A 13,000-nucleotide genomic window follows, 5' to 3' on the forward strand; every position below is an offset into this window, starting at 1 on the left:
TCCTAGGCTCCTTTACGGCTGAGGTGAGGGCCCACTGCCACAAGGAAGAGCAAGAGTGGACACCAACCACAACTCCTAACTTAAGGACAGGAGCCCCCAGCCCTGCTGTCAGAATTGGGAACAGGTTCCTCGCAAGAGTAGGTACGCTAAATGCTACGGGAGAGGAGAGAAAAGCTGGGGTAAACACAGAGATGAAACTCTTCAGAACCTCAGAGCCTGAGGGCCTGTAGAGACTATGAAGTCCGCCCACACATTATAAGATGAGGAAACCGAGGCTCAGGGGGCAGGAAAGACTTGCACAAGAACCTCGGTCCTCACGGTCTGCTTGAGTGGCCCCCACCTCACCCTCTGCCCTGAATCAGGACTTTAAGTTGCTGTCAGTCCTGGGCCCACCTCCAAACCCAGCCCCACCTACCCATTTCAGAGACCTGAGCAGTGTCTGGGGGATGTTGGTCTTAACCAAGGGAATAGCTCCCTGAGCCTTGAGCACTTTCACAATGACCCCATCCTTGGCCGCAGGCTTCTCCAGGAACTGGGCCAGGCCACACGTAGAGTCATGGCCCTGCAAGGAAGTGACATTAACTCCAGCCCATAGGGGTCAGGATGCAACCGCCCAGTGGACAGACTCTCCTCCTCACTCTGCTCCCACTCCACGCCTCTGAGACACATGTGCTGCACCCTTAGGAGAATTCACCCAAGTGGCAGAAGACCATGGTGGGTCAGAGCCAGACTACTGGGTTCAGATCCTAGCTGCCACTTTCTAGTTGTGCCTCCTTGATTACATAACTCGCCCAATGTCACACACTCAGATGCTCACAGGCTCAGTGACGTATGGGCACACACACATATGTGTACGCATGTGAACCCAGCCCACCTTGCAGTCATAGGTGTCCTTGAGGCTGATGGGAACCCCATAGAGAAGGCCTCTCTCAGTCTTCTTGAGCTTCTTCAATGCCTGCAGTTTCTCCTCACACTCGCCCAGGAAATCCGTCAGGCAGTTTACCTTCTTATGTACCTTCAGGGCCTGAACAACATTGAGGGAGACCAGATAAGGGGCTCAGGTTGAAGCCAGACATGGGGTACTCAGTCACCCGGCACCCTGACTCAGAGCATGACTGTGGCATGCACCCCCTCCCAAGCCAGCTGTGGTGCCATGATGTTACGCTGGCCCCCACGTCCTGTGAGGAAGACACAGGTGACAGCCCCCACCCCACTCCTGACCCGACCCCCACCTCCTCTAAGTAGCTACCGAGGACACTCTCCAGACTGAGCTCTTCATCCTCCAGCTTCTGGGCCAGACTCTTCAGGGGCAGCTCCAGGATGGCCTTGGGGTTCAGGGAGGGTTCCTGTGGAGATGGGAGGGCAGAGGTCGATGACTGATTCGCTCTAGTCCACTCGCACATACTCAACATCACCTCCTCACACGCCACCGGATACGCAGTTGCACACCCATCCATGTGCTCAGCACACGCTCCTGGACTCATCCTTAGCATGAAGCACATTTCCTGATCGGTGTCCCAGTTGGCATGAAAGTCCTGGATGTTCCCTCTGTCTCTGCCTCCCCAGTGCCCAGCCTGGGCACAGAGGAGGGCCTGCCCCCTCATGTTGCTACCCAGAATGGGCACAACGGCAGTGGGCGTGACTCTATCTGCACGTTCTGGGACTCAGGGGTTATGGAAGTGAGGTTCATCTCTATAGGGTTTGCCTTCAGGGGGGCACCCCGACATCCCAACTTTCCTTCCTATCCAGCCTTCCCACTCCTGGTGATCTGACCTGGGGAAGGACATCTTAGTGCCTGAGCTCAGAACTCCCCCACCTGTATGCCACAAGAACTTTCAGAAGGGCCCAGACACAGATCCCTCTAGAATAGAGTGGGCAACTGGCTAGAATGCACCTCAATGGCTGCATTGTGGCTAAAAGGAAATCCTTCTGAGTCACTTAGCAAAAAACCACTCCCACAAGTTTCCCACCACCCCCAGCTGCCCTAGCGCCTGCCATGGGACTCTGCCCTCTCTTCACAGTCCAGCAGGTAAAAGGTTAATGCCCGGCCCAGCAGGGACCCTCTAGGCACAGCCCCTGATTCCCTCAAGGACTCTGAAGAGCCAGCTTGAGCTCATCCCTTGCCCTGCTCCCCCCAGCCCTAAGGAGCCCCAGTAGGACCCTCCAGGGACCATCCCAGCACACGCTGACCCACAGGCACCCATCAAGGCTACATGTCAGCCCCCAATTCCTACATATCTACCTGGAGAGATGACACCCCTCTGGGCAAGTGCCCAGTGTCCATCTGGGACCCTGAGGTTACCGCTCCCCTGCAGTTGTCCTCACATGGCCACTTGTAAAAATGGGAGCCTCTCAGGGAGCTGGGGAGAGGTGGGGAGAGCAAGCAGAGGGAGTTAATGGCCACTGGAGGCGGCTGCTGGGACTGCCCCTCTGCTGGCATGGCAGGCACTCCAGTGACTTGGTGGGATGGGCGGGGCTGCCAAGGGCCCAGTAATACAGCCACCAACCCAGTTAGTGTCCTTTCCGTAATAGAACAAATTCATCGAAACTCACTAAACACCCACCCAGCAAGGATAACATTAGTTTTATTATTACTACAGTGAGAGCTAGTGAATCGTGTAAGACTGATGAATCACAGACCTTACCCCTGAAACAAATAATACATTATATGTTAATAAAAAATAAAAATAAAAAAATAAAGTGAAAGCTCTCACTTAGGTAGTTCTTGTTGTGTACCAGGCACCACTATAAACATTATGAACTCACTCGACTACTATCATTATAATCATCACCCCATTGTAGAGATGAGGATGTTAAGGCACAAAGGAGTTTTTTAAAAAATAGATGCATCGGGCGCCTGGGTGGCTCAGTTGTTAAGCGTCTGCCTTCAGCTCAGGTCATGATCCCAGGGTCCTGGGATCGAGTCCCACATTGGGCTCCCTCCTCAGGGGGAAGCCTGTTTCTCCCTCTCCCCCTCCCACTGCTTGTGTTCCTGCTCTCGCTATCTCTGTCTCTGTCAAATAAATAAATAAATAATCTTAAAAAAAAAAAATAGATGCATCAGGGGCACCTGGGTGGTGCAGTCAGTTGGACGACTCTTTTTTTTTTCTTAAGATAGACTATTTATTTTTTTAAGATTTTATTTATTTATTTCCAGAGAGAGAGTGAGAGAGAGAGAGAGAGCAAGAGCACAAGCAGGGGGAGTGGCAGGCAGAGGGAGAAGCAGGCTCCCTGCTGATCAAGGAGCCTGATGCAGGGCTCGATCCCAGGACCCTGGGATAATGACCTGAGCCAAAGGCAGACGCTTAACCGACTGAGCCACCCAGGCGTCCCTTATGATGGCATTCTAATAACAATGTTTATGACTTAGCTGACAACAGAGATGCTTGATTAATAGAATCTCAGCATTAGAACAGCTAGAGGACTGTAAGTATAATTGCTACAGGTTTGGCAGAAGCCAAGCAAGGACTCGATACAAGGAGTGACATCCATGATGTCGACAGAAAGTCTCTATTTAATGAGACTACAAGTCACCTAATGACTCTCAGTTTATTGGGAGAGCTTTGAAAGATAGGGAAATCTTCCAAAGATGTGAGCCACATCAAAAGATCCCCACAAGTTTTCTATAAATTAAGAGATCACTTGGAAATTATTAGGATAAGTTGATAGAACTGAGCCTCAACTTATTTCACTTTCAAGTCATTTTAACATATACTTTGGTTTAGAACAAATCCCCCTCCTGCCAAGTCCCACGGCTCCACAGCCCCATCTGGCCTTCTCCGCACTCACTGGTGCTGCCTCCTATCGTGGTTTAAAAATCAAAGAAAATACATTTTAAAGTTGTTAGTTAATTGATGTATTATTAATATTTCCAAAGCAGTTGTGAAACATGTTTAATATCATCAAAACCTTCAGCCATCAGGGGGGCTCATGTCCTCCTGAGGTGACCAGAGCTTCCTAGCCAGCAGCCTTCAGCCATGAGCAGCCTGTCCATTTACCCCAGTGGACTCTGAGTATTATTTTCTATGAGCTCTACAGAAACACTGCCTTATCTCAGGCTCTTCTCGCTCAGGTACTGTCTTTCCTCTTCCTTCCTCCTTTTGGAAAACTCCTACACATCCTGTAAGGCTCAGCTCCAACACCACCTCTCCATGAAGGCTTCCCCACCCAACCCTCTCCAGATGGACCAAAGCCCTTCCTGCCGGGTCCCAGAGTTCTGCGGGCATTTGGCCCTCGCCACACTCAGCTGAGCTGCCTCCCATCACAGTTTGCATAGCTCTGTTCCCACCATGCTACACTCAGACCGGGAGCATCTTTAATGCAAGTTGAAGTCAGATGTCAGATTCATCTTGATTATGAATCTGTCTCCAAGGCCCAGCAAAAGGCAAGACCAGAGGAGCCCTCTGCAAGATGTTGCTAAGCTGAACTGAATTGGATTTGTTTGAACCCTGCCAGGGTTTGACCTATGTCTCAGCCTCCTACCTCCCTGGGACATAAAGCTGGACACCTGAGGCCCTGAGGGTATCCTTGGCAGAGGGGAAGGTGCCCAGGACGGACCTGTGCAGCTTTGTTGGGAAGAGAATAAGGTACTGAATGCCAAGAGGTCTGTAGCCTTGGGGAGAAGCTGGAGACACCAGGGATGACCTCACCCCAAACCCCTTCCACTCCTCCAGCCAAGCAAACGCACACCCCCTGGCCAGGTACCCAGCCCAAGAGCTCTACATGCCAGATGCCCACACATATACCAGGCAGATGCCCAGACCTACACAGAAGCGGATGTCCTCACACGTCAGACGCCTGACCACACAGGCACATGCTCAACCAAACATTCAGACCCAAACCAGCCACACATATCTACATGTACACACTCCCACCTGTAACACAACACATACACACCCAGCCAGGCACACACACCACAAGCCCATAACCAAACACAAGCAGCACACAGCCGGGCACACCGCTCAACCAGCACACAATAAAATAAAATAAATATAAATTAATATATAAAAATATATTATTTTTATATATTATATATAATATTATAAAAATAAAATAAAGAGCCAGCAGGAGGCACCCATAAGCAGGTTCTGGTGTGTGCAGTGAAGGGACCCAAATACACCACTGTGCACGCGCATGTGCACACACACGTGCGCATGCACGCACACACGCACACGAATCCTCTCCATCACACTGATTCACCACAGCAACCCCATTAGCCCAGATTTCCTGCTCACCAACCAGGGAGGGGCAGCTGCTCTCTGGGGGCAGATTGATTTATCCAACTAATTAGCCCCAATTAATATTAATACACATTCTCAGGAACTGCAGCAGCTCGGGCAGAGAAGCTGCCCCTTGGGGCCATCAATCACCATCCAGGGGACGGCAGAGGACACTCAGGAACTCCAGAGCATGGGGATAGCACCTCAGGCATTATCCCCAACCCCCACTCCCAGAACTCCCAGGGAGTCTGCCACCATCAACCACAGTTGGGGACCCTAAGATACCATGAGCCCACCCCTCGTAGGGCAGTTGGGGAGCCCAGGAAGGGGCTGTCACGTCTTCCAGGCCCCACAGCAGACCCCAAGCACAATGGAAGGTGGGCTGCCTCTCCTTCCCACCCTGCTCTCTGCTACTCTAGGCAGGGTCTGCTGCGACACCCCCAGCTCAGTCCCTTCACCTTCAAGTCCCAGCCCAGCCACGATGATTGACCCAGTGCCTTGAAGTGTCCCCACCTAAGCTGTCAAAAGTCCCTTTTAAGACACAGAGCTTCCTGGGAGGACCCCATCTCCAGTGACCACCCTGTGCTTTGCACGTATCAGGTGCTCTCAAACATTTGCAGAACCTGGGGGCAGGGGGATGGGAAGGAGAACGTGTAGACCAGGGTTCCTGTGTCAGTGGGGTGTGGGGGTACTCAGGGGCTAAAAGAGACCTGAAAGAAGACCTCCTGCCTCCAATTGCTTCCATCAGTTTATCTTATTTCTTTTCTTTTCTTTTCCTTTTTTAAGATTTTATTTACTTATTTGACAGAGAGAGACACAGCGAGAGAGGGAACACAAGCAGGGGGAGTGGGAGAGGGAGAAGCAGGCATCCCGCTGAGCAGGCAGCCCGATGCAGGGCTCCATCCCAGGACCCTGGGATCATGACCTGAGCCAAAGGCAGCCGCTTAACGACTGAGCCACCCGGGCGCCCCCCAGTTTATCTTATTTCAACAAAAAGCTCAAGTGAACACCCACCACGTTACTGAGTCCTGTGTGGGCACTGGGAAAACAAAGAAAACCCATGGCACCCAATCTCAATGGGTTGGAAGTACATGGATGGAGGAGGAACTGACAGCAATACAAAAAGCCAGCATGGGGAGAGCTGGGGGTAGGGGGTTGCCCCCCGCCCCAGGCTCCTTGTCTTCTGAAGGGGATGGGGCAATGGTCCCGAGGTGGGACCCGCCTATTGGGATGGAGGGCTGGGGGGCCTTTGGGAGAGGCGTCCGCTCCCCTGCTGCCAGAAACGCTGGGCCAGGGCCTCCATCTGCTGCAGTGCCACCCCCCTACGCTTCTGTGCCCTGGGGATCTTGTTCCGTGCTGGAGCATGCTGCCAGAAGAGCAGGGCAGCCCCCAGCAGGGCCAGCAGGAGTACCAGCAGCCAAGCTACCCCAAGCATCACAGAACCTGTGTGGATAGAGCAACTGTTTGCTCGAGGGCCCTGCCTGCTGGCCGGCCAGCTACATGCTCGAGCGCCCTCCCACAGCCTGCGCATCAAGGGGCAGAGGCCAGCCTGACCCTGCACGGGGCAGAAGCCAAACTCCTCCCACCTAGTTCTTGGCCCTACCTGGACTTCCTGGGGACAAAAGCCCTCGTGCCTCGGGCAATGCAGAACAAGAGGCTTGGGCAGAGACCAGCCTGAAGAGGAGCCCAAGCCTGCAGGTGGGCAGGGGACCAGGCTCTGATCAGACCTCCTCACACAACTTCTCCCCCATCCTGCCCCTCAAACACCCCACCAGAACCCTGGTCTGACCCATGGCAGTTCCTAATGGAGTTGTCCCTGGGGGTTCCTGTTTCTTCCAGGATAATTGCCCACCCCCTGAACACAGTTCACAGGCTATATAGAGGTGGACCGAACAGGCTCACTCTGGAGGGCGTCTGGGGCCCAGGCAGAGAAGAAAGCAGGGACCCTGGGGGGAGCAGGCATCAGCCCCAGGGGAGATGATGCCAAGAAGTGAGGACCGAGGCAGGCAGGCAGAGCTCTCACCCCTGCTTCTGTTACCCTCGCTGGGCTCTCATTCCTGACTGTAACGCAAGGCCACACTCGGGACCCTGGGATTCCAGCCTCCCCAGTCGATTGGTTCTCCCTTCCAGACTCACGTCCCATCTTCTCATTGTTCCAGGAGCCCCATATAGGCCAGGGGAGCAGTGGAGAGGAGTATGAGCCTAGGGGGGTGAGGGAGTGCAAGTGGCTTCCTGGAGAAGGAGCAGAAACAAGGGGAAGATATGGGGCAGCGGAGCAGGAGGGACTGGTTTGGGAGCTCTCTGGCTCTTGCTGGATCTTCTGGCCCAGTCCTGTCTCAGAGGGAAGAGAGGAGCGACCCGTCACAACTGAGGCTGCCAGTCATTGGGACCAGGAGTGGTGGTTCCACCCTTGAGACTGGGACGTCGGAAGCAGAACCTGTGGAAAGATGTTTGTGGTTGGTAATGTTGAGTCTGAGCACCTGAGAGTCGCCCAGGGCCAGATGTGGAGTTGGCAATTGACCTGTTGGTCATGACCCAAAGGGTAACCCCAAGGTCATCCACCCTCTAATACTCTGTGTCCTCACCAACAGGTCTCTGGAACTAGCCCCTCTCATTGGCAAACTCCCCAGGTCCTTCCTCCTCTTTTCAGACCATTTCCTTCCCCCATACCAAGGCCTCCCTTGCTAAACCCTGGCTCTCCCCTGATGGCTCAGCTCCCCCAGGAAATCTAGCATCCTTACCCCTTACAGCACCCTAAATCTTGCTACATCATCCTTTCTCAAGTGGCACCCCTCCATTAGCACATCGCCCCATTTTATTTCCTCATCGCACTTACCATTAACTGAAATTATCTTGTTTACTTATTCCTTACCTCCCTTCCTAGAAAGTAAGTTCCATAAAAGCAAGGACCTTGGGGCGCCTGGGTGGCTCAGTCATTAAGTGTCTGCCTTCAGCTCAGGTCATGATCCCAGGGTCCTGGGATCAAACCCCGCATTGGGCTCCCTGCTCCGCGGGAAGCCTGCTTCTCCCTCTCCCACTCCCCCTGCTCGTGTTCCTGCTCTTGCTATGTCTCTCTCTGTCAAATAAATAAATAAAATCTTTAAAAAAAAAAAAAAGCAAGAACCTTGTCAGCCCTTTTCAAAATGCCTGGCACAGAGCAGGTGCTTGGTAATACTTTTTAAATGGAGGAATGATAGGTGGTTGAGCCCTTCATTCCCACCTTTTCCTCTACGTGTTTCTGCTGGCTCCTTCCTAGCAACATTTAACATGCTTAAGTCTCTCTCATAAAAAAAAAAAAAAGGGGGGGGTGCCTGGGTGGCTCAGTTGGCTAAGCATCTAATTCTTGATTTCAGCTCAGATCGTGATCTCAGGGTCGTGATCTCAGGGTTGTGATCTCAGGATTGTGAGATTAAACCCCGTGTCAGGCTCTGCACTGGGTGTGAAGCCTGCCTGGGATTATCTCTCTCCCTCTCCCTCTGCCCCCCATTCCCCCACTTACTCTCTCTCCAAAAAAACAAAAACAAAACAAGCCTTCACTGGGTACCTACTGAGTACCAGGCACCTTGGTGGGTACTGGACACATAAGAGCAAATCCCACGCACCCCAACCCCAAATGGCCTCCCCGGCCTAAGACACCCAGGGTTACCCCTCTCAAACTCTGTGGTGGGAAACATGAGGAGGGGGCAGCCTAGGCGGGCTGGTACGCTCTGGACTTGATTATGTGGGTGTCTCTTAAGGGTATGGCAGATCAGATTGCCCTGGTGTGTGCCTGGAGTGACACACCCCAGGGTCTTTCCTTGGCCCTGATCCGATCAATATATTTATTGGTGACTTAGATGAAGTTAAAGAGGTCTAGTGCTCATACCTGTGGATGGACAAGCTGAGAGGCAGAGCAGAAAGAGTGGCCAACATGGCCAGGATCCCAAAGGCTCTCAATAGGCTAAAGCCCTGGGATGACCCTAGAAGATGCTGCTTAACAGGGACAAATAGCAGGTATTCTCACAGTGTCCTAAACTCCAACGATCGCAACCCCAGGGAGGGGAAGGGAGGGTGGACGATGATCTGACAGAACCTCCTGGAGATACACACCTAGCAGAGGAGCCCCGTGAATGGACCTTGCTTCTGTCTCCGGTGTTTGTGGTCACCAAGCCCAGAACCTGATACCCTGGGATGTTTAGTGCATGTGCCTGGGACGACTGTGCAAATGAGCGAAGTATCTTAAGTTTGGCTTAGTGACTTCAAGTCTCTGTGTAAGTCTTTGGCCTTGGCCAAATTCGCAACCGTCTCTAAACTTGTTTCCCCACCTAGCAAATGGAAGTAATAATGCCCATTTTTTCCAATGGGATAATGGGTTATCAACTCCACAGGCTAACAGATGTTGGATTCTATTATTAAGACACGGCCCCTGGGCGCCTGGGTGGCTCAGTTGGTTAAGCGACTGCCTTCGGCTCAGGTCATGATCCTGGAGTCCCGGGATCGAGTCCCGCATCGGGCTCCCTGCTCGGCAGGGAGTCTGCTTCTCCCTCTGACCCTCCCCCCTGTCATGTGCTCTCTCTCTCTCATTCTCTCTGTCTCAAATAAATAAATAAAATCTTAAAAAAAAAAAAAAAAAGACACGGCCCCTGCTTTGGAGTATGGACAGAAGCACAAAGAAGTGTTCCAAGCAGAGGGGACCCGTATAACACAAAAGCTCTGAAGCAGGTGCCACCAGCTGGAGATGATCCAGAAACGGAAAGGTGCTCTGTGACTGGAGCACAATGAATGAGAGGAAGAGACACGCTAGAGGCTGGAGAGGTAAGCAAGGGCCATGTCCCGCAGAGCCTCGTAAGACACAAGGAGGGGACTGGATATTATTCTGGGTGGGATGGGAAGCTATTAGGCCTTGAAACACGTGACTCGATCTGATTTACACTTTCAAAGCCTCCCTCCGGCAACTGCATGGAAAGTGGACCGGGGAACAGGTGCGGATGGAGGCAGGGAAGCCCAGTTAGGTCACTGCACTGTCCAGAGGACGGGAGGAGCAGGACTCGAGTGCTAGGTAGTGATGGAGACAGAGCACAGTGGTCTCTCACCGGCCGCAGCGCCCACCTCCACCGCCCCTCGGCAGCGTTTGCCTCCTCGTCTAACCTTTCCCCAAACCCTGATCCCCCAGGGAGCAGATGTGTTTGTGTTAATGTCCCACCACCCCCATAAGCCCCGGAGCCTCTCAAGGATGGGAGTCAGGCCTGGTGGAGCCCCAGCACCAGGGAGCACGGGGCTGGGCAAGGCCATGCTGGGGCTTGAAGGGTGACGCGGTGAAGCAGGGAAGGGAAGAGGACAGGCACCCCCCCTACAGCCTTGTGTCTAAGAGCACAAGGATATCAGTAACCAAAGAGAGAACCGGGGCAAGAGAAGGAAAAAAGTAGAGGCAGGTGGTTTTATGGAATGACAGGAGACAAACTGACACAGCAGTTCCAAGGATTCAGGACAAAATCAAACAGCTACCTGGCCATCCCCATCTGGGCGTCCATGTGGGTTGGGCCCTCTCTGGTCCCTCACCGGCCCCAGCGCCTAACTCCCCTGGCCCTCGGCAGCATCTGCCTCCTCGTCTAACCTTTCCCCAAGCCCTGATCCCCCAGGGAGCAGATGTGTTTGTGTTAATGTCCAACCACCCCATAAGCCCCGGAGCCTCTCAAGGATGGGTCAGGCCTGGTAGAGCACCAGCACCGGGGAGCACGGGGCTGGGCAAGGCCATGCTGGGGCTCAAAGGGTGACGCGGTGAAGCAGGAAGGGAAAAGGACAGGCACCCCCCCGCCGCTACAGCCTTGTGTCTAAGAGCACAAGGATATTGGGGTGCCCGGGTGGCTCAGTCAGTTAAGTGTCTGACTTTTGATTTCGGCTCAGGTCATGATCTCAGGGTCCTGGAATCCAGCCCTCCCCCACTCCCTCCCACCCCACTGGGCTCCCTACTCAGTGGGGAGCCTCCTTGAGGATTCTCTCTCTCCCCCTCTGCCTCACCCCCCCCCACTTATGCATGTGCACTCTCTCTCTAAAATAAGCAATCTTTTTAAGATTTTATTTATTTATGGGGCAGAGGGAGAGGGAGAAGCAGACTCCTCGCTGAGCAAGGAGCCAGACTCTGGGCTCAATCCCAGGACCCTGGGATCATGACCTGAGCCAAAGGCAGACGTTTAACCAACTGAGCTACCCAGGTGCCCCCCCAATAAATAAATCCTTTTAAAAATTTAAAAAAAAAGGGGCGCCTGGGTGGCTCAGTTGGTTAAGCGACTGCCTTCAGCTCAGGTCATGATCCCAGGGTCCTGGGATCGAGCCCCACATCGGGCTCCCGGCTCCACGGGAAGCCTGCTTCTCCCTCTCCCTCTCCCCCTGCTTGTGTTCCTGCTCTCGCTCTCGCTGTCTCTGTCTCTGTCAAATAAATAAATAAAATCTTAAAAAAAAAAAAAAATTAAAAAAAAAAAAAAGCACAAGGATATCAGTAACCAAAGAGAGAAACAGGGCAGGAGTAAGAAGCTGGGGGGTGGGGCGGGTACAGATGATTCTATGGAATGATATGAGGCAAAATGACACAGTAGTTACAAGGAATCTGGGCAAAGTTCAACGACCTGGCCAGCCGATCTAGGTGTCTGTGTTAAGTTAGGCCCTCTGATCAGCCCTTCACGTCTACCCTGAAACCGGTCCCACTGAGGCGGGGACACCACTTTCAGACAGTGCAGGGACCACTGGGCATGTAACCCGGAAGGAAATGCCCCTCTGAAGGAGTAAGAAAGTCAGGAAGGAGAAGGAAGCCTTGGGAAGGCAGCCTGCCCTGAAAGGAATTTGAAGAGAGCCAGGTAGAACCAGGGGTGTGCCCGACCCGAGGGTCAGAAACGTCCTCTATGATAAACAGGGGAGCTAGGGCTGGGGCCAGGGGAGAGTAAACTTTGCTTAAGGGGACCAAGAATCCCCCAGATTAGTCACAGGCAACACAGTCGTGTAAGAGGGAGGTTGGCAGATGGGGCAAAGGTGAGACTCTGAGCAGAGACTGCTCACTTCCATCCCAACTGTCAATTCCCAAACCACCTCTCTCCCTACCCCTGGGCCATGGCCCTAGCTCAGGCCCCAGGCCCCTTTCCCCAGACTAGGATCATGGAGCAGCCTCCTTGTCCCTCTCCAGGCTCTGTTCTACCCAGTCTACTCTCTTCGCTGCATCTGTGTGATCCTTTAACAGTTCCCCATTGCCCTGAGACAGGATTCAAATTCCTGAACTGACGCCCAAAGTCCACCTTGATTTGGCCTCCACCTACATCTCTGCTGCTTCTCCTTTGCCCATTCAACACCTCTGTCTACTGAACTCATCATGGTCTCTGGATGTATGGCTCCTTCTCCCTGAGATGTCCTTACTCCCATCTCAGCTTCTGGGAACCTTCCACACTCAACCCAGGTCCTCCTCCTTCAGGAAGCCTTCCTAGAACAAACCAGTCATTGGCCGGCCCTGTGAGTGCTCTCTACCAGATCGCCTTGTCTCATGCTCCCTTCCCGAGGCCTAGGGCCCCCTCGCCCCCAACAGCACCACCTCATGGCCAGCACTCCAGACTCCCGGCTGCCCTGCGCCTAGCCCCATGCGGGCCACTAAGGACAAAGATACAGCATTAGGGTCCCTGCAGTCAAGGAGAGCCAGTGTCCTGAGAAAGGCAAACCCTCCCACAGATGCCCACCACACAGGACAGACTGGAAAGAAAGAGCCCACCTATTCCAGGGCTCAGAGGAAGGAGGGAAGGCCTTCTCGAGAAAGAGGGATCTGA

General features: G+C 53.3%; 1 protein-coding gene across 1 annotated transcript; it reads right to left on the reverse strand.

The window, feature by feature from the left end:
* Positions 1-108: 108 nt before the first annotated feature.
* LOC135364044 (vitamin D3 hydroxylase-associated protein-like) lies at positions 109-7,585 on the reverse strand. Its single transcript, XM_064587549.1, has 5 exons — positions 7,243-7,585; positions 1,233-1,346; positions 875-1,024; positions 416-562; positions 109-153 (listed from the first exon to the last, which is right to left on the reverse strand). The coding sequence occupies exons 1-5, from the start codon at positions 7,360-7,362 to the stop codon at positions 109-111; spliced, it is 576 nt and encodes a 191-aa protein (XP_064443619.1). The 5' UTR covers positions 7,363-7,585.
* Between the last annotated feature and the right edge of the window lie 5,415 nt (positions 7,586-13,000).

This window comes from Mirounga angustirostris, unplaced genomic scaffold (genome assembly GCF_029215605.1).
Source record: "Mirounga angustirostris isolate CCGP_5_RB_7025 unplaced genomic scaffold, mMirAng1.0.hap1 SCAF_4, whole genome shotgun sequence".
Lineage (NCBI taxonomy): Eukaryota > Metazoa > Chordata > Mammalia > Carnivora > Phocidae > Mirounga > Mirounga angustirostris.

Coding starts and splice junctions, on each gene's coding strand:
- LOC135364044 (XM_064587549.1), bottom strand. CDS start 7,362: ATGGGACGTGAGTCTGGAAGGGAGAACCAATCGACTGGGGAGGCTGGA. Junction 1,347..7,242: donor CGAGGGTAACAGAAGCAGGG/GTGAGAGCTCTG, acceptor CCATCTCCACAG/GAACCCTCCCTGAACCCCAA. Junction 154..415: donor TGCTCAGGTCTCTGAAATGG/GTAGGTGGGGCT, acceptor CCTCTCCCGTAG/CATTTAGCGTACCTACTCTT.